This window comes from Peromyscus eremicus, chromosome X (genome assembly GCF_949786415.1).
Source record: "Peromyscus eremicus chromosome X, PerEre_H2_v1, whole genome shotgun sequence".
NCBI lineage: Eukaryota > Metazoa > Chordata > Mammalia > Rodentia > Cricetidae > Peromyscus > Peromyscus eremicus.
In genome coordinates, this window is record NC_081439.1 from 60,549,059 (window position 1) to 60,571,945 (window position 22,887).

The window sequence follows — 22,887 nt, forward strand, 5'->3', positions numbered from 1 at the left end:
GATGGTGTATATAGTTAGAGCCTAAATTTCATTTTTTTTAAACATTTATTATGTATACAGCATGTATAACTGCAGGCCAGAAAAGGGCACCAGATCTCATTACAGATGGTTGTGAGCCACCATGTGGTTGCTGGGAATTGAACTCAGGACCTCTGGAAGAGCAGTCAGTGCTCTTAACCTCTGAGCCATCTCTCCAGCCCCCTGAACATCATTTTTATCAGAGTTGAAGGCATTGTTTCATTGCCACTGTTAGTCTAACTTGGCAGTTGCTTAAGCAGAGACTGTGAAAGCTCTAGTTAGGTCCTTAATTCTTTGGCATTCTAGTTTATATGCTTCTCTATATTTGTTTCTGTATTCCTAAATACAGTATTGGACAGACCTGGTTTGAGCAGCAGGAATTTTAGTCCAGTCTTTGCAGGTGAGGCTCAGAGATGTAGCAAGTGAACATTACTGTTGTTGGACTAGAACTTTAAGCTGATGATCCCCCTTGCCACACACACTACCTTTTCTTCAATACTTTTATTTCAAGTGCAGAGAAGTTGAAAGAACTATAAATAAATATCCATGCATTTAGTACTTAGACTATAATTGACAGCACTGTCTTTCAATTTTTCATTGTGTCTTCTAAGTACTTTATGAGACTGTTTCCAGGGTTTTCTAGTTACAAAGTTCCTTCAATTTTTGGACTTTACGTGTGTGGGTCTTTTCTATTTCCAGGGTTTTCTATTTACGAAGTTCCTTCAATTTTTGGACTTTATGTGTATGGGTCTTTTGCATACATGTGTACATCTGTGAACATGTATGTAGTGCCTGTGGAGACCTGAATAGGTTACTGGAGTTACAGATTGTTGTGAGCTGCTATGTAGTTGCTGGGAATCCAACCAGGGTCTTCTGGAGAAGCAGCCCAGTGCTCTTAACTACTAAGCCACCTCTCCAGCCCCCTATTTATATATTTAATACAGAGAATGAATAGAGAAACTCCAGTTTAAAAGAAAAGGTACCTTGGCAAGCAACCAAATATTGCAGTACCACTGTGTACTTAGGACACAGTGGAGGGAACAGAAGATAGGACTTGTCCTGAAGGAATTTAAAACTTAGTCACAGGAGATACCCAGGAACAAACTGTTCCTGTACATGTAAATTAGAATAGTGTAACTCCATAAAAACGTTGAAAAGGCACAGGTTTTAAATAGCAAAATCACTTTCAGTCCCTTAATATGTCCACAGAATCCCCATGCTGTAAATGAGAAATTCAAATTTTGGGTTTTGGGGAGCTGTGCAATAAGAATTTTATACTATAGTTCAGGCTAGCCTCCCGAGTGCTGGAATTATGCATCACCACCCCCAGCTTAAATATAATCATTCGCTCATGTTTCCTGCTTTTTCAATACCCAGTTTCCCCCTGGCATAGATTTACATACGTATAATCAAAAATGGTATACAGTGAGAAGTCACCTTCCTACCTGTCCCCTGGCTTCACTCCCCAATGACCCTTCCCAAGACCAGTTTTAGTTCAGTACAGAGCTCTGTACACAAATTCCACCAAAGACAGTGTCTTAAGTTTGTAAGATTTTAAACCCATATTTGATTTTTATTGATTTCTTTGCCGTGAGTCAAATGCCAATTCTTAGCAAAAGCAAGCGGTCCCCTGATACAGCATCAGGAGATCTGATGTTGCCTTATTCACTTTCCTTGAATCCATTCAGTCACAAATGAAAAGTCACTGATAAAGTTAGATTTTTATTAATAACCTTGGAACAAATACATTAATAATTACTTATATAGCTTTTACAATCTTGAACTTTCTCACACAGACACGCACACACAGACACACACACCAGCCAAACCCTCACAACATCCCTGTGAGGTAGGCAGGTTGGTGTTATTTCTTTCCCTATTACTAGTGAGAACAAGGCTCAGAGGTAAAGTAAGGTCACATGGTTAGCAAATGAAACTAGCACTAGAACCTAGGCCACCCGATCTGCTTCCCTGAGAACATTCAAGTAGTCACATCCATGCTGTAGAATGCACATTTCTCTTATGACATTGACCAGATCAACTCTCTCGAACATTCCTGAACATTCCAACTGCGATGAGACATTTTTGTCTCGTTACTGTACTATTCTTGTGTCAAATACCATCCTATGCTGATACTTAATAAAGTTTTGATGACCCACAGCTATAAAATCTAAATAATGTGAAAGTTCTGGAAAGCTTTGCTTACATTTTTCCAGTGTTGGCCATGTGGAACTTAAATCCAACCAAATCAAACAGTTCTTTTTATACTCCCAAAAAAGCTGCAATCTTTCCCAATGAGTCTTGTAGGTATATATAAAAACAAGATAGAAAGTGTTTAGAAACATGACTGGAAAATTTCTGTAGGGCATGTGTAAATGAGTCAGGTGACACTAGTCTGTGTTTCCTGGTGGCCTGACGGGGAAGGAGGATCATTAGACTACTCTCAGGCTAGCTCCCATCTTCCGGTGACACCCTCAGCAGCAAGCTAGAAAGATGATCAGAATGAGACCAACGGACTGCTTCAAGCAGTAGTGACCAAGGCGTCTATGCAGGTGGGAAGAAAACAAACAAAAACACTTGCTCTTCAGTGGTTTTGTCTGGGTCCAGTGTAAATTACCAAGGCAGATTTCATGTTATGTCTGTTAAATTATAAACCTGAAAGATGGTGAAGTTAACTTGGAATGTAACTGCCTGTCACTGAGTAAAGCTTAAGAGGCATGGAAGGCAAGGGCTGAGACCCAGCTGCTCTGTTAATGGAGTGACAAATTGCAAATGCAGACACTCAGGTTCAAGTGAACTACAGAATGCCAGGCATATAGGGCGTTTGACAAATTCCAGTTACAGTCTTTTACATGTAAGTGCAATGGCAGGTGACTTAAGGCGGTGAGAGGTGGGGACGGGAAACAAATGGGATCTAGATAGGGGGCTGAGGTGGGGTGTTAGGAAAGACCCAAACCCAAATACATTCAAAGTGGATTTAGCATCCTTCTAAACCCACTGTTTCAAATAAAAAGTTTACTTATTTCAGAGATTTGGTCGGTCAAAAAGGTGATAATGTGAATTATTCACCTAACAAAAGAAAGTCATGTTTAAATGTAAATGAGACCAGGAACTGAAATCCAAGTGCTGCTGTCAGTGACTCATGGCGCAAAACTGCTTCTAAAAATAGAATTGCCATGGTGAGACTCAACATTAATGACGCTGTCTAGAAACAAGTACTTGTATACCTGAAGCCTACTGAGAAAACATTTGTACAGTTAGCAAAACCTACCAGGTGTCACTAGTGTGAAAAATATTGTCACTATATTTCTAAGATAAAACGTATGAAGACCTAGGCTGTCTGGTCCACCATATGGGCCCAAACGCACTCAACTTTTAATGGGTGGAGAACAGACTTTATTCCTTACATAGTATCATCATCATCGTCATCGTCATGCTTCCTCTTCAGTGGGTTTGAGTCACTGGCTGTGTTCTGTGAGGAAACCATATTGGTGGTAATGAGAATATTTTTGGACCCAATCATTGAAGGATTAATCAGAACATTTTGGACTGTCGTCGTTGCAGGAGCTATAAACAGAAGAAAGCCCCACAGATAATCATTTACCCACGATCCAAAAGTAGACAGCAAAGCAGAATATAATTTTTATACAAGCTTCAACAGCACAGCACACAACTAAACCGTAGAAGAGATACAGGTAATTACTAAGAGTGGACTTCAATCTTTAAACATTCTTGTCTTAAATTTGCTAATAGTGATTTTATCAGACGTAAGGATGTTTGGATCTATGTATAGATAAATCTCCCTAAACCTATATATTGCAAAGTTAACAAAATTTTGTTTTATTTTTACCTGAGTTTGTAATTAGCTTTCAGTGCACTGGATGAATGTGTAAGGCCAGGAGACATGCTTCTTTTATAGGGCATTTTTCAAAATAATTGCCTTTACTTACTTGTGTGTATGTGTGCAGGTGTGTGTGTACCACAGAACACATGTGGAGGTCGGAGGATAACTTTTGGGGAAAGTTCTCTCTTTACACCATGTGGGTCCAGGGGATTGAACCTAGGTCATCAGGCTTGGTGACTTGATGGCCACAGAGCCATCTTGCTGGCCCAACTTTTATTTAAGTTGTCTCTTGTATGGAGATAATGTTTCAAAAGATGCATCTAAACATACACATAAGCAAACTGCTATGTCAGCAGTCTATAAAATATTGCATTGCTCCAGTTACAGCTGCCACCTATGATGTGAATACAGGCACATTTTCATTCAAATTTACAATGGGATCATGCACACTCTTCACTAAACGGTATCACTAAACGGTATCATTTTTCTTGAGTTTTTACTCGAAGTGCTTTTCCCTGAAGATGCCTCTGAGATTTGTGAACTCCAATTTCTCTTAGTTTATAGTATTAGAATTTGATGAGCACACTCAATATGCCACCCTCCTCCTGAAATGTTATGTATATGTAAAGCTAATGCTAGAGACCTTGTTTGAAGAACCTGCAGCTCTACCTGCCACCTTTCTGTTGTGATACTAAAGCAAGAGTCTTCCTACAGTAATACAAACTGTTGTATAACTGGAAATTATTCCTGGATTCTGACCCGCTTCCATATCACGTTACCTGGTTTGGCAGGTGCGGACTGAGAAGGTGGAATCTGCATTGCAAATCTTTGGCTTGTCACTGTCACTGGAGGTGGAACTTTATTTGGTGGGACAGATACTGTTTGTGGGGGTGCTGTAGTTACAATTGAACAGATCATATCAGTTAGATGATTTATTACATATTTATATTCTATACTCCATAGCTTACAGGAATACATCTTCAAAGTAGAGAGGGCTGATAGGAGGCGAGAAATGAGGGCAGAGTAAAAAGATTTACAATGGGGATTCTTCCTCCGTAATCCTCTCACTCTTGGGAGTTTTATTTTCCTTACTTTTCTTTAGTAAGTATGTTTACTGTGCTGAAAAAGAAAAGTGTACGTTTGCTTAATTTTAAAGATTACACCTTTAATAGAAAGTTTCGGTTAAGATTTATATTCTAGGTGCTACACTCTAAAGAACGTGTAGAAGAAGCAATTGGTAACTGAAGTTGGCTCACTTGCCTGTTACAGTAACTGAGCACCACACCCTGCTCTTCTGTGTGCCAGACTACACACACCTGTAGTCCAGCTAGTCAGGAAGCAGAGACAGGCAGAACACCTGAGCTTAGGAGTTCCACACAAGCCTGGGCAACATAGTGAGATAACTTTCAAAAACTCAAAAAGCCAAAATTGGATACTCACCTAAGGTGAACACGCAGGTAAGTGGTTACACAGATTTTATATGCAAGTGTCTGCTCGCCAGAGGTTCTATGTGAGTTACTGGAGCTACACAGCTAACACGTTTTAAAATGCTGACATGTAAATGTATATCCTGACAATAGAGAGAGATGGTTCGCACCTCAAAGGTCAAATGATAGCTGGGCAGTGTTCCTCAACTGTAATCTGAATACTCAGAAGGTTGAAGGACAGCAAGTTTAAGGCTATCCCGGGTACAGATTAAGGCCCAGTTTGAAAAAAATTAATCATTCGTATACTAGACGTATAATGACACAGGTAAGACTCAAAAGCAGCAAGAGCCATGGAATTAATACATGCAAAAAAGAGAATTTTTTTTTTCTGCAAAACATGAAAAAAATCAGAAAACTTTTTTTTAAATCATTACAAATATTGGTTCCTAAATACCATTCACTAAAAAGAACTAAGGCTCTGTGGAGAAGTGGTTGATTCTAAAACCTGGACAAAGAAATATAAGATAGGCTTGGAACATTGTATGTCAGAAATGTACACAGTATGATGGAGAGCTATCAAATACATTATAGGACACAGTTAAGGGCTCTCACTGATCAATATAGGATAATTAGCATGGTTTCCTTTATGTCACCCAGGCTGGTCCTTGTACTGTTTTTAAAAGGTAAGTATTAAAGCCTATTTTTAAGATCCTTGAGTTTTCTGTAGATTTTAAACTTCTCTGAACCTGTACCCAGTTTATCGAGACATTTCTTTAAGTTCTGATTTTTGGTTTTGTTTTTTTGAGACAGGGTTTCTCTGTGTAGCTTTGGTACCTATCCTGGAGCTCGCTCTGTAGACCAGGCTAGCCTTTAACTCACAGAGATCCACCTGGCTCTGCCTCCCGAGTGCTGGGATTAAAGATGTGCGCCACTGCCGCCTGGTAAGTTCTGATTAAGTAGGTAGCTGGCAAGGATGTGTTTGGTGACTTGAAGCAGAGAAGGTGGAGAAACAGTAAAGTGTCTCTGGAATCACAGTTTATACCAACAAGAGTTGGGCCAGTGTCATTTAGGATCAGTCAGTCTGTGGTTTTTGTCATTGATGAGTAAAATTATCAATGGCAACACAATGGAGTTTTTTGACTCTCATTTTGACTTGGGTTATGGTTCCAAAGCAAAGGCTGAGACACTGTTTTTACCGTCCAGAAAGGCCATTTCTCTCTTACTTACCTGCAGTAGGAGTAGTAGGTCTGCTACTAACAGCACCGACACTTAATCTAGGAACTAGTCTTCCTTGGTTAGGTCCCTAGGGGATTCAAACACAAGTTAGTGTTAATGTTAAGATTTGACACCTCAATTTGATGAAGAGTGAAATTGTAACTGTTGATGTGACTTATTAGTGGATGATCCAATGCAAAAATATGTTTTTATTGTGGTTTTCTTTATGTCATGCTACTGAGGATTGAACTCTTCTGTGTATTAAATACAATATTTGGAGTTTTTGCATAAATACATAATTATGACCCTATCTAATTCTGTAGAATATTTAAGGTAGAGTCTTATGAATGGTGACAAATACTAACTTCCTTGTATTATAATATTGGATTTTAAAATTATATTTTAATTTAATAGTCAGTGTCTTAATTGTGCCTAAATTAAAACTGTCTTACAGCAGAATTTCAGAAAACAAAGGCAGCCCAATATGGAGAGTTCCTTTTTCAGTGCTGAGAGAGCCTTAGGTCCTATGTCTGAAAAAGGTCTAATTACTGATGGCATATCATTCATTCATTATTGGATCTCACACAAAGAAAGCTATGGCAAAGTAGAAAGATTGTGAGCTATGAGATCTGGGAATCAGTCCTAGCTCTACCACTGTCTCCATGAGTTTAGGTTCAGTTGTATAATGAGAAAGATTCTCACTGGGTTAGATGAAATAATAAAGTTGCTTCTAGCTCTGAAAATTAAAAAAACATTCTAAGAATTATTTTAACCTTTACTGTGCTATCTACGGGAATTTTGCTTTTTATAAGTGTACCTATTACTTCCACCTTTTAAAAAACAAATGAACTGAAACTTCTTCCCTTTTTTGAGATAAGCAATTCATGTAGCTCAGGATGGCCCCGAAGAGAGAAGGATGGCATTGAACTCCTGATCTTTCTGCCTCTGCATCCTTACTGCTGGGATTACAGGCATGAGCCAGAAATTCTTACCTTTTTAATTAAGGACTTCAGTCTATAGTTTGGAGCTGTTAGGCAGTATCTATCAGGCGGCAGTCTAGGTCCTGCATACGGCTTAATCAGTGGCAAAGGGGTTTGATTTTTCTGCCGTGCAATATCTAGTAAAAACTAAAAGAGAAAAATCCTCATTAGAAATATAATTTTTAAAGTATAAGTGAAAAAAGAACTGCAAATAAATGTTTGCTCACATCTCTTGGGGGAGGAGAGGTAAAAGACTGGTCAGCCCGACACTGGATTGCCAGTCTCACATCATCTGCATCAACAGTAGTTTTCTTAGCATGACTTGAATAAATTTTTGCGTCATCCAGAATAGTAGTCACATATCCTTTAAGAGCAAAATAATTTTTATTACATAAATGAAGACATTAATATATATTAATAATTTATTATTAATAATAAAAATATATTAATAATATATGGCAGGATCTTAACTAGCCCACACTGACATCACAAGGTAGCCAAGGGATACCTTGAACTCCTGATCCTCTTGCCTCCCCTTCTCAAGGGCTAGATTAGTGTGTACCAAACCTGACCTGAAGGCATCTTAGTATTTATATTTATGGCTCCTTGTTTTAAAAGGTTCCACTAATTTCTGGAACGTTTGTGACTTTTGGCTTTAATAACTAATTGTCCTATTCACATGATACTTTATTTAAACAGACATGCTATATATAAATACTACTGTCCCTTGACTTGAGCTCCTTCTTAGTGCTTTACTCATTTCTAGATTGATAACATAGTTTGGTTTAAAGTGTTACAATAAACGATCTTTTCTAATTCACAAGGTCAAGTTTTTGTGTTGGTTTTTTTTTTTTAACTTACTGAAAGCAAATTCCAACATTTGATTTATAACCCTTGGCTCATAATCTGTGATTCCCATATCCTTCAGAATCTGTGCCATCACCTGTGGATTCAAATAAAAACAAAAAGTCAGATGCACAATGTAGATAAAGGAAATCAAGGCTGAACCCAAGGCACATTTTTGCTACAAAGTCCCAAACCGCTCCTCCTTGTGCCTCCTCCCGTGAGTGTCAGTGATCACACAAAATCAGTCCTGTGCTCTTGGTGAAAACTTTTAGCAAGGGTGGGAGCAAAGACATAAGAAAGGCCTGGACTGGCTTCCCAGGCAGAGGTGGGGTGGGTCCAGCTGGCTGTCATTTTCGGATGTGACAGTGAGGAAAGCTAGCATCAGAACCTAGGTCGCAGTCAGGGCTCATAGACTAGGTGAAGGGAGGGGGATGCAGACTTGGGGACGGGGCGGCCCGGGGGCTGGCGACACAAAAGCCTCCAGGCAGCCCGCGCCCCTCTGGAAGGGCTCCCCGGAGGGCGGACGGCGCCCCAGGGGACAGGGGAACCCCATTGCCCTTTCCCAGCTATGTCGCCCAGCTGCAAACGGCCCGCGAGCCCCCCTGCCTCCCCGCCAGACGCTCAGTCGGGCCCGTCACACCCGGCGCCCCCCGAGGGGGCCTGGCCTCGCTCCCCTCGCGCTTACCAAGGCATCTCTAGGAGCGTTCTTGAGAGGCGCCATCTTGCTAGGCTCCATTTTCTCCTGCGACTCTACAATCAAGGCGAGGGAGCTGCTGGCTGATTCCTCCTCGCCCAGGCTCCACCCCTGTGGGGGATGGAAGGCCGGCCTGGAGTTGGGCTCGCCGCCGGCCTGGGCGGCTTCCCAGCGGCTAGCCCCCACCTGTGTGGGGGCGGCGACCCGGGGCGCCGCGGCCACAGGCTCGGAGATGGAGCGATGCGGAGATGTCGCCCTAGTAACGCTGGGCGCCTGGGCACCGCCCATCTCCAGCGCTGCTCGGACCATCCTCACTCCCCTGGACGACCACCGGCCCTCGGAATTTCCTGCAATTCCCGCAGAGGCCCTTCCCCCACCGGTCGCAGGGTGAACGCGGCCCTGGCCCCTCACATTTGAGTATCACATTAACAATGAATTCATGTTTGTAAGCGTACTGCCACATTTACACGGGCCATATTGATACTACAAAATTATTTGCTTCTTAGTTGAAATTCAATTTTTTTTTTTTCGAGACAGGGTTTCTCTGTGTAGTTTTGGTGCCTTTCCTGGATCTCGCTCTGTAGACCAGGCTGGCCTCGAACTTACAGAGATCCGCCTGCCTCTGCCTCCCAAGTGCTGGGATTAAAGGCGTGCGCCACCACCGCCCGGCTGAAATTCAAATTTAAATGAGCATTTTGAATTCTTTTTCTTTTCTAAGTCTGAGAACGCTACCCAATAGACGAGTGGTTCTCAAGCTGTGGGACGAGACCCCTTGGGGGCCGCACATCAGATATTTACATTACGATTATACCAGTAACAAAATTACAGTTATGAATAGCAATAAAATAATTTTATGGAGATTTAATAATTTTAACATTTCATATATTTATACATTATATTTAATATGTAAACATATATAAATATAAATAATTATATGTAATATATAATATAAAATTAAAATTTACTAATATTTAATAAGTTTAACGATTACCACAATATGAGGAATTATATTAAAGGGTCGCAGCCTTAGGAAAGTTGAGAACCACTGAAATAGACAAGCCTACATAAGCACCTTCTTCCCTCTGTCCTTCTCACGGTCTGAACAGTTCACTCCACTAAGGTCCAAACTGGACCCTTTCTTGCCTCCCAGATTGCCCAGTCCCATTTTTTTCAGAATACGTTAGACATAGGGACCAGCAAAGAGAGGGCATAGCTCTTCCCACAGGACAGTTTGACGACCCTTCCTCCTCTACAAAATGCCCCTGGGCTTGAGCGCCATGACGTTCATGCTATGGCACCAACTCTCCCGATCTCCGTCCCCTCACCCCCGCAATTAAAAAGACATCAGTTAGCAGGCTCTGGCTTAAAAGGTGTCAGAGAATCCTGTTCCTAAATGTGTCAACTATTCTAAGATCTCCTACCTTTGAAACGGTTGCCATGTCAACTAGATCAGACGTGGTCTGGCAGTAACATCTCTTTCCCTTTAGCCTATTAATTAGGAACAAGTCTTACCTCACAAAATCACATCACATCTCATTGTGTCTTGGTATTTAGTTCCAGAGCTGTGATGGTAACATCTTTATATTAACTGCTTATTAAGCTTGAATTAGGCCTCCCAAATGAGGCTCCTTCACTTCCTTACAACTGAACAGATCTCCTAGTATAACAAATACTGTTTTACTTCAATTTCTCCAATAGCTCCCCCCGCCACACACACACACACACACACACACACACACACACACACACACACACACACACACACATTAAACTTTAGGGGCTTTCAGTTTGGGTAGAGCAGTTTACCTCACCAGGCACCTCAACGATCTCATCAGCATCAACCGACCTACAGACAGCCATTTTGAACTTTGACGTGCTAGCCCTGTGCATGCTAACAATGCCCCCCAGCAGTACGTAATTTCCGGTGGGAATGACTCCCCACCTTAGCAACACATTATTTCCAGTGGAAATGAACCCACTTAGCAACATGTTATTTCCCGTGGGAAAGACCGTGTGATTTCCAGTGGGAACCTTCACATAGCATCTTTCCCCTACTCTTACAACAGCTGACCAGTGTGCAAAACTAACAATGATTATCGTTTCAAAACAAGTAGAAACTAATAAATGACTAGTTTGTACATGGCATACAACATTTTTTTAAAGATTTATTTATCTATTATGTATACAGTGTTCTGCCTGCACACATCTCTGCAGGCCAGAAGAGGGCACCAGATGTCATTACAGATGGTTGTGAGCCACCATGTGGTTGCTGGGAATTGAACTCAGGACCTCTGGAAGAGCAGCCAGTGCCCTTAATCTCTGAGCCATCTCTCCAGCCTCCGGCATATAACATTTAAAAAAAAAGAAAAGGCACTGTCTGACTTCCACAGTTTTGACTTAAAAACTTGTCTATGTAATATACAAGTAGTACCTTGTTTCTATCATCTTTTTACCAATGTACTTTATTATATTATTAGGGTGATTAGCCTTCAGAAAGACAACCCAGAACACAACTGTACTGGGTGGGAAATTCATAAGATAATATGTAAGAAGTAATTACACACAGTGTTATTAGTTGAAAATCAATGTTCACTTTAATTCTTTAATTTAGTTTTCTGTTATATGACTGGTATTATCTAAACAAAGCAATAAGACTAAATAATAGCAACAACTAGTGGTAATTAGACTAATATGTCCAAAAATATAGACTATTTTTCACTTTTTTTTAAAGTTTTTTTTTTTTTAAAGATTCATTTATTTATTATGTGTTATTTATTATTAAACAGTGTTCTGTTTGCATGTGTCCCTGCAGGCCAGAAGAGGGAGCCAGATCTCATTACAGATGGTTGTGAGCCACCATCATGTGGGTGCTGGGAATTGAACTCAGGACCTCTGGAAGAACAGCCAATGTTCTTAATCTCTGAGCCATCTCTCCAGCCCTATTTTTCACTTTTGCCTTCTGTCAGGAATTTAATTCTTGGATACTTAAAATTTATGAGTCATGCTATTGTATCTTCTTAATAGATGCATGTGAGTTTAAAAAGTGAAATATAAACAAAATAACAAACAGCTATCACTGTTGTTGTTTGTTTTTGCTCTTTTGAGGGGCCTGCCACCCAGCTTCCAAATAAATCATTCACGGGGATTTATTTTTAATTATAAATGATCAGCCTTAGCTTGGCTTGTTTCTTGCCAACTTTTCTTAACTTTAAATTATCCTGCCTGTCTTTTACCTTTGGGCTTTTACCTTTCTCTACTTATGTACACCTTTCTTTCTTACTCCATTGCTGGTTGTGTAGCTGGGTGGCTGCTCCTAATATCCTCCTCCTCTTGCTCCTAGATCTCCTTCTATTTGTCCCCACTGCCTGCCAGGCCTACCTATTTCTCTCTCCTGCCTTGCTATTGGCCATTCAGCTCTTTATTAGACTATCAGATGTTTTAGACAGGTACAGTAACAGCTTCACAGAGTTAAACAAATGCAACATAAACAAAAGTAATACACCTTAAAACAATATTCTACAACATATCACTTACCTATATTTAAAAGAAAATGAACTGCTTCTTTTGTTCTTGTGGTTTAATAAGATTTTAAAAATATTTATTTTCCTGTATATGTGTGTATGCCTGAGTCCAAGGAGGTCAGAAGAGATGTCAGATCTCCTGGAACTGGGGTTATAGAAGGGTGTGAGCCACCGTGTGGGTGCTGGGAACCAAACCTGGGTCCTCTGGAAGAGCAGTAAGCATTCTTAGCTGCTGAGCCAAAGATCTTTCTTAATGTTTCTGTTCCAATACAGCTTTTGGGAGATTCTTCTTTTCTGTTGTGTATCGATAAAAGCTGTGTAGCAAGCTTTCTTGTTGGACTATCTTTGGACTGCCAGTCCACAAATAATGACCCAGAGATGTATTATTAATTATGAAAGCTTGGCCTTTAGCTTAGGCTTGTCTCAACTAGCTCTTATAGCTTAATTAACCCTTATTTTTAAATCTAGGTTCTGCCATGTGGTGTTACCTCTCTTCCATCTTATGCCTCCAGTTTCCTCTCCTTGTCTAGTTGGTCCTCTCTGTCTCTGGAAGTCCTGCCTAACCTTTTCCTGCCTACCTATTGACCATTTAGCTCTTTATTAAAACAATCAGAAGGCTCCTTGGCAAACATACCTCTTTTTTTTTTTTTTTAAAAAAAAGATTTATTTATTTATTATGTACACAGCATGTATGACACTGCAGGCCAGAAGAGGGCACCAGATCCCATCACAGATGGTCATGAGCCACCATGTGGTTGCTGGGAATTGAACTCAGGACCTCTGGAAGAGCAGTCAGTGCTCTTAACCTCTGAGCCATCTCTCTAGGCCCCAAATGTTTAGTTTTTCTTTTTCTTTTCCAGAGCTGAAGACCAAACCTAGGACTTTGCACTTGCTAGGCAAGTGCTCTATCACTGAACTAAATCCCCAACCCCCCCCCCCCCCCCCCCCCCCCCCGCAAAGATACCTCTTTACAGCGTAAATAAATATTCTGTAACAAAACTGAACACAAATATGATATTCACCTTTATATACAGCCCAGATCTTATCAAGATGCTATTAGAGTGATTTTCTTTTCTTTATTTTTTTTAAAAGATTTATTTATTTATGATGTATATAGTGTTCTGCCTGCATGTATGCCTGCAGACCAGAAGGGGGCTGTAAGCCACCATGTGGTTGCTGGGAAATGAACTCAGACCCTCTGGAAGAGCAGCCAGTCCTTTTAACCTTTGAGCCATCTCTCCAGCCCTAGAGTGATTTTATCATCTTTTTCTAGTATAATTCATTAAGATAACTACCAGGCTGGCAAGATGATTTAGTGGCCAAGGGTGCTTGCTGCTAAGCCTGGTGACCTGAGTTCAATTCTCTGAACACACAAGGTGGAAGAGGTGAACTGACTCCTGGAAGCTGTCCTCTGGCCTCCACATGTGAGAACACACACACACACACACACACACACACACACACACACACACTCATACATAAAGAAACACAATAAAAATTTAAGATAGAGATCCATTCAAAATACATCTTTGCATTTGTAATACTTAAATTTGATGTGCTAGAAGCAACAGGATTTAGACTTGGAATTAGTTCCTAGTTGTCTAAAAAAGTCCTCTTTCAATGCTAGAGATTTGTCTTTATCAGCTAACCTGGCCCTTTGCGTTTATGCATATAGACTGCCCATAAAAAATCCATCAGTTTTGTACACTTCAAAGTTCATTGGATGTTATCATAAAGTCTGTCTTTAAAAAAAGTTTTATTAGCTGGGCAGTGGTGGCACACGCCTTCAATCCCAGTGCTCGGGAGGCAGAGGCAGGTGGATCTCTGAGTTTGAGGCCAACATGGTCTACAGAGTGAGTTCCAGGATAGCCAAGGACAGGTAAGGACAGCTAAGGCTACACAGAGAAACCCTGTCTCAAAAAAACCAAAGAAGTTTTAACTTTAATTATGTGTGTGTGTGTGTGTGTGTGTGTGTGTGTGTGTGTGTTGCATGTGAGGCCAGAGGAGGGTGTAGGATCCTCTGGAGCTGGAATTACAGATAGTTGTGAGTTGCCTAATGTGTATGCTGGGAACTGAACTCAGATCCTCTGCAAGAACTGTAGATGATTGTGAATGCTGAGTTATCTTTCCAGCACCAAATCTGTTTTTCTTAAGAAAAAAGTCTTATAGCACAGAACTAATTTGAATTTGTGAGACTGAATGGATTCCAGGTAAGTGAGAAATATACTGCATTGGTCTCCCCTTATCTTCAGGGGAAATATTCCAAGACTCACATAAGATTCCTGGAACTAGGGATGGTATTGAACACACACACACACACACACACACACACACACACACACACACACAGAGAGAGAGAGAGAGAGAGAGAGAGAGAGAGAGAGAGAGAGAGAGAGAGAGAGAGAGAGAGTTTTTTCCTCTATACATATGTATGATAAACTTTAATTTTTGTTTGTCTTTGTTACATCCAAATTTCCAGAATTACTAATCTTGTGCCTTGGGGCCATTTATAAGTAAAATAACAGTCATTTGCCCACGATGCCCTGCAGCAGTTCATATGACAACTGAAATGGTTACTGACTCATTGGTGAGTCCATGTAGTCGGGATGTGCTAGACAAAGGGATGAGTCACTATGGGAGGGTACAAGAATTTAATACAATACCTAGAGCAGCTTGCTGTTTATAATTCATGAATTATTAATTTCTGGAATTTTTCATTTAATAAGTTTGGACCATGCTTGACAACAGGCAACTGACATTGTGGAAAGGAAAAACACAGGTTTAGAGAGATTTCTATGAAGAAATGAGAGCACTGCTTCACTTTGGCGCTTTTTCTGGTGACTGTGTGTGCTCGTGCCTGCTCTGAAGCTAGCTGATTTTCAAACACAGCTCACTCCTTTTTTCTGTCTTGTATGAGAGTTGTTTCACAACCTACACATAATGTCTGTGCTGATTAGTCCTTTGACAACTTGACACAAGTCAGGCTCATCAACTGAGAAAATGCCTCTGTAAGACTGGCCTTTAGGAGAGTCTTTGGAGTGTTTTCTTGATTAATGATTGATGTGTGAGGGCCTGGGCCACTGTGGGTGGTCCACTGCTGGGCAGGTGGTCCTTGGTTGTATAAGAAAGCAGGCTGAGCAAGTAATGGGAAATAAGCCAGCAAGCAGTGTTCCTCCATGGTCTCTAGTTTAGTTTCTGTCGTGACTTCCCTGGATGATAGACTACAACTGTGAGATGAAATGAATCCTTTCCTCCTCAAGTTAATTTTGGTCACGGGTGTTTCATCATCTCTTCCCAAATAATCAAGCTTTTTTTGAGGAAACAGCATATACACAGCTCTTTTAATATTGTCTATTCTCACCCCTAGTGCATTTCCAAATTAAATGAATTTCTTTCTTTTTCCACATTAATAAACTTTCAATTTATATCAGACTAACATCTTAGCATCTTTTCTACTGCCAATAACAGCGATAATCACTTTGCAGGTATATGTCTTAAGTTATCCCTTCCATTTCAGTAAACTAAAACTTTTCAGGTACCTTTGTGCATTTTAGGGAAACTGGAAAGTACACAAAAACTTCCAATATGGTTCCAAGCTGCTCTAGGTATTGTATTAAATTCTTGTGCCCTCCCATAGTGACTCATCCCTTTGTCTAGCACATCCCGACTACATGGACTCACCAATGAGTCAGTAACCATTTCAGTTGTCATATGAACTGCTGCAGGGCATCGTGGGCAAATGACTGTTATTTTACTTATAAATGGCCCCAAGGCACAAGATTAGTAATTCTGGAAATTTGGATGTAACAAAGACAAACAAAAATTAAAGTTTATCATACATATGTATAGAGGAAAAACTGTATGTGTGTGTGTGTGTGTGTGTGTGTGTGTGTGTGTGTGTGTGTGTGTGTTCAATACCATCCCAAGATCTTCAATATCCTAGGCAAGAAAATCACATCTTCATCAGAATTGTGTATAAGACTTGAATATAGTACATCTAGTTGGTTAATATCTTGTAATTTTCTTTGTTTATCATTTATGGACTGACAGAGTGGAATATATTACAATTTATATCGCATGTTACTTGAATATGAACACAGCTAAGCAAAAATGCACTTTGTATTTGGACAAAATAGCAATATTTTGTTTTATATTTTCTACATTGTTTTCATTTGCTCACAGAATGTTTCAGCTACATCTGAATCAGGAACAGTAACTTAACTACATAAAGCAACCAAAGGAACTTTGGAATAAATTATATATTTTTGAATCTCTAATTCAACAACTGTCCTTTTCTTTATTTTTTTCCTTTTTACAGTTGCTGGTTTGAGCCAAGGTCTTATTGTGTAGCTCAGGCTGGCCTTGAACTCACCGTGTAGTGCAGGTGGGCCTTAAACTTGTGATTTTCATGTCTGGGCTGCCCAAGTGCTGCAATTACAGACATTGATAACAGTGTCTGGTGGTAGCTGCTGTTTTCAACTCAATATTGGAGTCTTACTGGGAGGCGAGCAAACTAGATTTGGTCTCCATGTCTTCCTACTTCCCTTTCTACCATGCCCAATCTTACGTTCTTTTCTGTATATTATGGAGTATGCCTTATTTTGGTTCCTGTCCTTCCTATTCTAGTGTGTGTGTCCTGAAAGAGATCAGAAGGACCCAAGCTCCATCAAGAGTATTTGGCTAAGAGCTAATCACTATTAGATAAAATTCATTGGAAAAAATATGTTCAAGTTTGTATTTGTTGTCAGCACTCCTTCATGATTTTTTCTCTTTTATCCTTTTTAATGATTGATTTATTATTTATGTGTGCCTGTGGAGGTCAGAGGACATCAGCTACCCTAGAATAGGACTTATAGGTGGTTGTGAACCATTTGATGTGGGCGTTGGACACATCTATAGCAAGTGTGCTCAACTGCTGAACCATCTCTCCAGACCTGCTCCTTTCCCTCTAAGGGACTAAAGACCTCAGGCACCAGCAGTTGGGCTATTCAACTGACTAGCTATCTGACTCTTCATTTCTGGTGCTCTGCCTTAAGGGAGTGGAAGTGGGTGACTCGCCCAGGTTGAGGCCAAAATGGAGGCCAGATGGGAACTATAACTTTTGTCCAGGTTTTTAAGACTGCCAGAACTATCCATCCATTAGCATGGTGGCAGGCACATTTACAGCTTGGACATTTTCTCCGAGGCTGCACAAACTCTCAGTCAAACACTTGCTTCTTAGGTAATTGTTTCAGTTGTCATCCTAACAGCCATGACCGCTTTAAGCACCTCACAATTGCCTGAAAAACTCTGATTTAGTTCAGGTACCTAGGGAAGATCCTGGTCTAACTACTGCTAACCTGAGAAGACTTCCTTCCAGCCACTGGGACCACTGTAGATGTCGTGGCTGCTACTCCAACCTTGGACTTGCTTCAGTAAAATATGCGTCAACCCTGGCCACACCAGACACCCTGAAGCAGTTCTGGAAGATTTCCATTGGGCCATGACAGCTTCATGTGACCCTTATATGTATGTGAAAGAGTAGTTACAGTCACCATAAAGAGCAGATCATCTGTGTTGTATTGACAGTAGGGACAGTGTTGTTACAGTCACCATAAAGAGCAGATCATCTGTGTTGTATTGACAGTAGGGACAGTGTTGTTTTTAACTTCTACTTATTTATTTGGCCACTATTTACAACTCAGGGGTCTTCATCAATTATCTAAGATTTTCTTATGTCCAAAAGATTTAGGAACAAGATTTTTAGTGCTAAAATTATGACAGTGCACGAGGTGGGGAGATGAGTCATCTGGGGTTGGGGAGATGACTTAGCAGGGAAAAACAGTAAGCAGGTAAGATGACCTGAGTTCCATCCCGGAAGCCACATTTAAAAGATGTTGGATGTGGTAGGGAATATCTGTAATCCCAGTACTGGTATGATGAGAGGGGAAGCGAGACAAGAGAACTGTTTGTGAGCCAGGTAGCCTGGAGCATGAAACACAGCAGCAGAAACTGCAAGAGAGACCCTTACCTTCCAGCACTCAGGAGGCAGAGGCAGGCAGATCTCTGAGTTTGAGGCCAGCCTGGGCTACAGAGCGAGTTCCAGGACAGCCAGGACTGTTATACAGAGAAGCTCCGTCTCAAAAATAAAGAGGAGGGGGAGGGGAGGCAGGATACAGACAGACTGACTTTACACACCATAAAATTCACCTGTTTATGGAGCCAATGGATTTTAGTCTAGTCAGAGAATTATGTGCATTTTGCTGTCAATTTTGGAACCTTTCCCTAATTCTTTTTTTTTTTTTTTTTTTTTTTGGTTTTTTTGAGACAGGGTTTCTCTGTGTAGCTTTGCGCCTTTCCTGGAACTCACTTGGTAGCCCAGGCTGGCCTCGAACTCACAGAGATCCGCCTGGCTCTGCCTCCCGAGTGCTGGGATTAAAGGCGTGCGCCACCACCGCCCGGCCTTTCCCTAATTCTACAAAGAAAGCTTATTGCAGTCCTGGGGAAAGCTGCAGCGTCGAGGGACTTAGGACTATTTCTGTCTGAGGGGTTTAGGAAAGGAACACACACATTCTGATAGTTTCTCTCTTTATTTTCTCATGCTGAATTCCAATCTTCTTTGTTCTTTACAGTTATACCCAACAGAAATCCTTCAGGCAATATAGAAGTTGCATTTGAAGGTTGCATTTCATTTGATAAGAAACAGAGTTATCTCCACAACACACTTGTAATAGATCTCAACTTCTTAATTGGCTGTAAAGTGTAGCTGCAGCTGTGAAGAAAGAACCAGTCATTATACTATCTAACTAAAGAGATAATCTTATAAAGAGTTAAAAGAATTATAAAGCTAAACTGTTGACGAGTCTAAGAAAAATAAAGAAATCATGCATTATATCCTATTTTTCTAAGTGTAGTAACATTTTAAACTAATATTTTGTGATTAACATTTGTAAAAATGTTGGGCTCCCTCAGACTCAGAATGTTTGTGGAGAGCAAGCTGCAGGGTGAGGGTGGGGTGGGGTGAGGTGGGGGCAAGGAGCACAGCTAAGCTCATTTGGCAGAAACAGTGACACTAAAAGCATTTAAATCTTAAAACGTATTTTTCTGTCTTGCGTGTAACCTTAGACCATAAAAAAGGAAACTTGCAACTCTTTCTTGGGGCTAAGGAGCCCTGTAGCCCTGTAGCCCTGGCCAGTAGGAAAAATCCCCTGCCCCCATGTTTCTGAAGGAAAGCTGTTTTGTACCTAGAACTTGGTAAATCGTCCCCTGTCATTCATGTGACTTCAGGACCCAACAATAAAGAACAGTTAGTTGGCTGAATTTAGAGTCTTCAGGTTATATGTTTGTATCATAAAACTGAGGTTAGGAATTTGTGCAGAGTTAATTACTGTCCTAGATATCAGCCAGACTTATTGAGAGAGGCTGGCACAATAATTAGGCTGCTTTACACCTATAACCTTGGTTCAACAATTCAGACAGCTGGCTACTTTGTCCTTGTGAACTGGACTGCTTTTCCTGGGAATGTTTATCTTAAAATCTATTAGCAAGTCACCTGGTCTAATCTAAAGTTACTTTGAAGCTTTAAATCAGCTAATAGTATACAGCTGTCTTAGTGGCTGGAAATACAACTGTTTTCCTATGTCAACCTGATCTATGATATAAAACAGCATTACTTTGTATTCAATTATTCATCAAAACTCTGTGTAAGCTAACATTATTGATATCAAATGGACAATACAGCCTAGGGGGGAGTCATCTTCACATTAAGATCGCAATAGATTGGGCTGCATTCATAAGAGAAACACACTACAATACAGGCAGTGGAGGATTTCCCGTAGTCGATGAGGGAAAAATTTCAATAGCACATGTGAAATTACAGACAGAAGCAAATGATATTCTGGCGTCTGTAGCCCCATGGCCTTGCCTAGTGAGGTTCCCCATCAGAGAATTATTCATCTGGTGGGTTGACACCTTGTATATTAGTTGTCATGTGCTGTACTATGCCATGGCCCTTGGCAAAACCTTATTTGGGGGATTATGAGACTCAAAAATCTTGGAGTTTTCCTATCAGTATGGCTGGTAGTTACTGTTCTTAGAAGCCACCAGAGGTCTGAATAAAGAGTAACAGCTGGGAGTCTACAGGAATGGGTCTCTAAAGGATGGTTTTGCATTGGTCATGGAGAATAGGCAGGAAGAGAGAAGAGAGGCAAGCAACTAGCAACATGTATTATAGAAGAAGGTGTGTGTCATTTTAACTTCATTGGCAAACAGGCAGGAAAGTTGGGAGCCCAGTCTACTAGGTGAACGTCTATAAGTTTTGATCCTGCCCATTATTGAAGCCATTTGGGTGTGGTACAGAGCTCGAAACTGTGACCGTCTCTGGCACAACAAAGCTAAACTTGCATTTAAAATGGATGTTTTGGCAACCCCAAATTATCATTAGTGTGTGTGATGTATGTGCACGTGTGTGGATGTGGGCGTGTACCCCTGCTTGCTCAATCATAAGCCACAGGATGTTGGATGCCATGCTCTAAACATAACATTGCAAGCATTCACTACAGGGACACAAAACCAGATGATTTTTGTTGCACTAAATAGTAAATCCACTCCCACTAAAGTCTGCTTCATTAGGGCATTACTTATTATAGTTACATCAGGCTTATCCTTGCCTACTACACACTAACTTCCTTTGGGCTTTCAGAGATAGTTGTTAGAGTTTTGGAGATACTAACAACTATCACCCATCCAGTAGACCATGCTTTCTTGAGAACACTACCCTGAAGCTCTTTTAAACGAGCCTAATACAAGTCATTTGGGAGATCTTCGAGGGGCAAAGGCTGATTCCCTCTTCACATAAGATTTGTGAATTACAGTTTCTTCAACTGAGAATAATACAACTAAAAAGTGGCTCCATGTTTCTCTATGAAACTAGCAGAAGTCCTACATGGCACTGTTTTGATCTAGAAGCTTAACAAGCTAGTCTAAATCTGTGAATTGTAACAACAAGAACAATAGGTAAAAATATTGTACTTACACAAATACTATAGGACAATCAGAGTAGCCTGATACTATCCAGAAAGAATAAATTGACTCTAAGGGAGACACAGTTGAATTTTGGGACATAATTTAGTGACCCAGGTTTCATAACGTAAGTTCCTGGCATTGAGATCTGTAACGAGTACCAATAATCATTTTGTTTCTGATAATAGCCTGTATTACAGTTTGGTGCCGGACCATATCCAGTAGTACTGTAAAACCACTGTCGTGTAAGATAGCCCAGCAAGTAACCCCGTGTACTGGCTAGTTTTACACCAACATGACACAAGCTAGAGTTCTCTGAAAGGAGGGAACCTCAATTGAGAAAATGTCTCCATATGATCCAGCTGTAGGGCATTTTCTTAATTCTGGATTGATGGGGGAGGGCCTAGCCTGTTGTGGGTGGTGCCATCCCTGGGCTGGTGGTCCTGGGTTCTATAGAAAGCGGGCTGAGCATGCCATGGGAAGCAAATCAGTAAGCAGTACCTCTCCATGGCCTCTGCATCAGTGTCTGCATCTAGCCCTGCTTGAATTTCTGTCCTGACTTCCTTAAATGACGGACTATGATGTGGAAGTATAAGCCAAATAAACTGATTCCTCCCTGAGTTGTTTTTGGCCATCATGTTTCATCACAGAATTAGAAACCCTAATTAGGACACCCTGTAAAAAGAGAATGGAAGATGAACCTGAGTCTATGCTAGACTATGCTTACTTGACACTCTACTGAGTTTGACCAGAAAAATCTTAGTTATGGTGAAAATCTGATTATATTGGGTTGAAGTTCTGTGGTCTGATTTTAGCTAAAAGAAGGAACTGTTCTACACAAGCATGCTTTGACATCAAGAGGCTTCTCTATTATGGTAAGTACTGAGTGAAGTTAGGTGTTTGCCTGGTGCATAGTGAGAGGTCATATCATTTTCTTGTTGGTCATAATATCAAGGAACATTAATTTCAGAGTCTGCTAAAACAAGGCATCACAAGATCCCTTTACACCTTCATCTAAACTCAGGATAAAATCAAGGTTCAAGGTCACAGGCTAGAGAGAGGCTCAGCAGTTGAGAGCACTTGGGTGGCTCACAGCCATCTGTCATTTCAGTTCCAGGGGATCTAAAACCCTTTTCTGTCTCCATGGGCATCATGCATACACCTGGTGTACATGCATGTGAGGAAATCACCCATACAATAAGATAAAACTAAACTTAAAAACACTGAAAAATCAAAACCAAAGGTCACTAAGACCCCAAAATACTAAATGCCACCCTTGGAGTAGCCACTACTTTACCCATCACAGCTTTATTCTTGAAAAATTCTCCTCCCTTGAATATGA

General features: G+C 40.7%; 1 protein-coding gene across 1 annotated transcript; it reads right to left on the reverse strand.

The window, feature by feature from the left end:
• Window positions 1-1,727: 1,727 nt before the first annotated feature.
• On the reverse strand, window positions 1,728-9,237 carry Taf9b (TATA-box binding protein associated factor 9b). The gene is made up of 7 exons (XM_059250975.1): window positions 9,016-9,237; window positions 8,346-8,427; window positions 7,712-7,848; window positions 7,497-7,631; window positions 6,517-6,592; window positions 4,642-4,755; window positions 1,728-3,585 (listed from the first exon to the last, which is right to left on the reverse strand). The coding sequence occupies exons 1-7, from the start codon at window positions 9,064-9,066 to the stop codon at window positions 3,422-3,424; spliced, it is 759 nt and encodes a 252-aa protein (XP_059106958.1). The 5' UTR covers window positions 9,067-9,237; the 3' UTR covers window positions 1,728-3,421.
• Window positions 9,238-22,887: the final 13,650 nt, after the last annotated feature.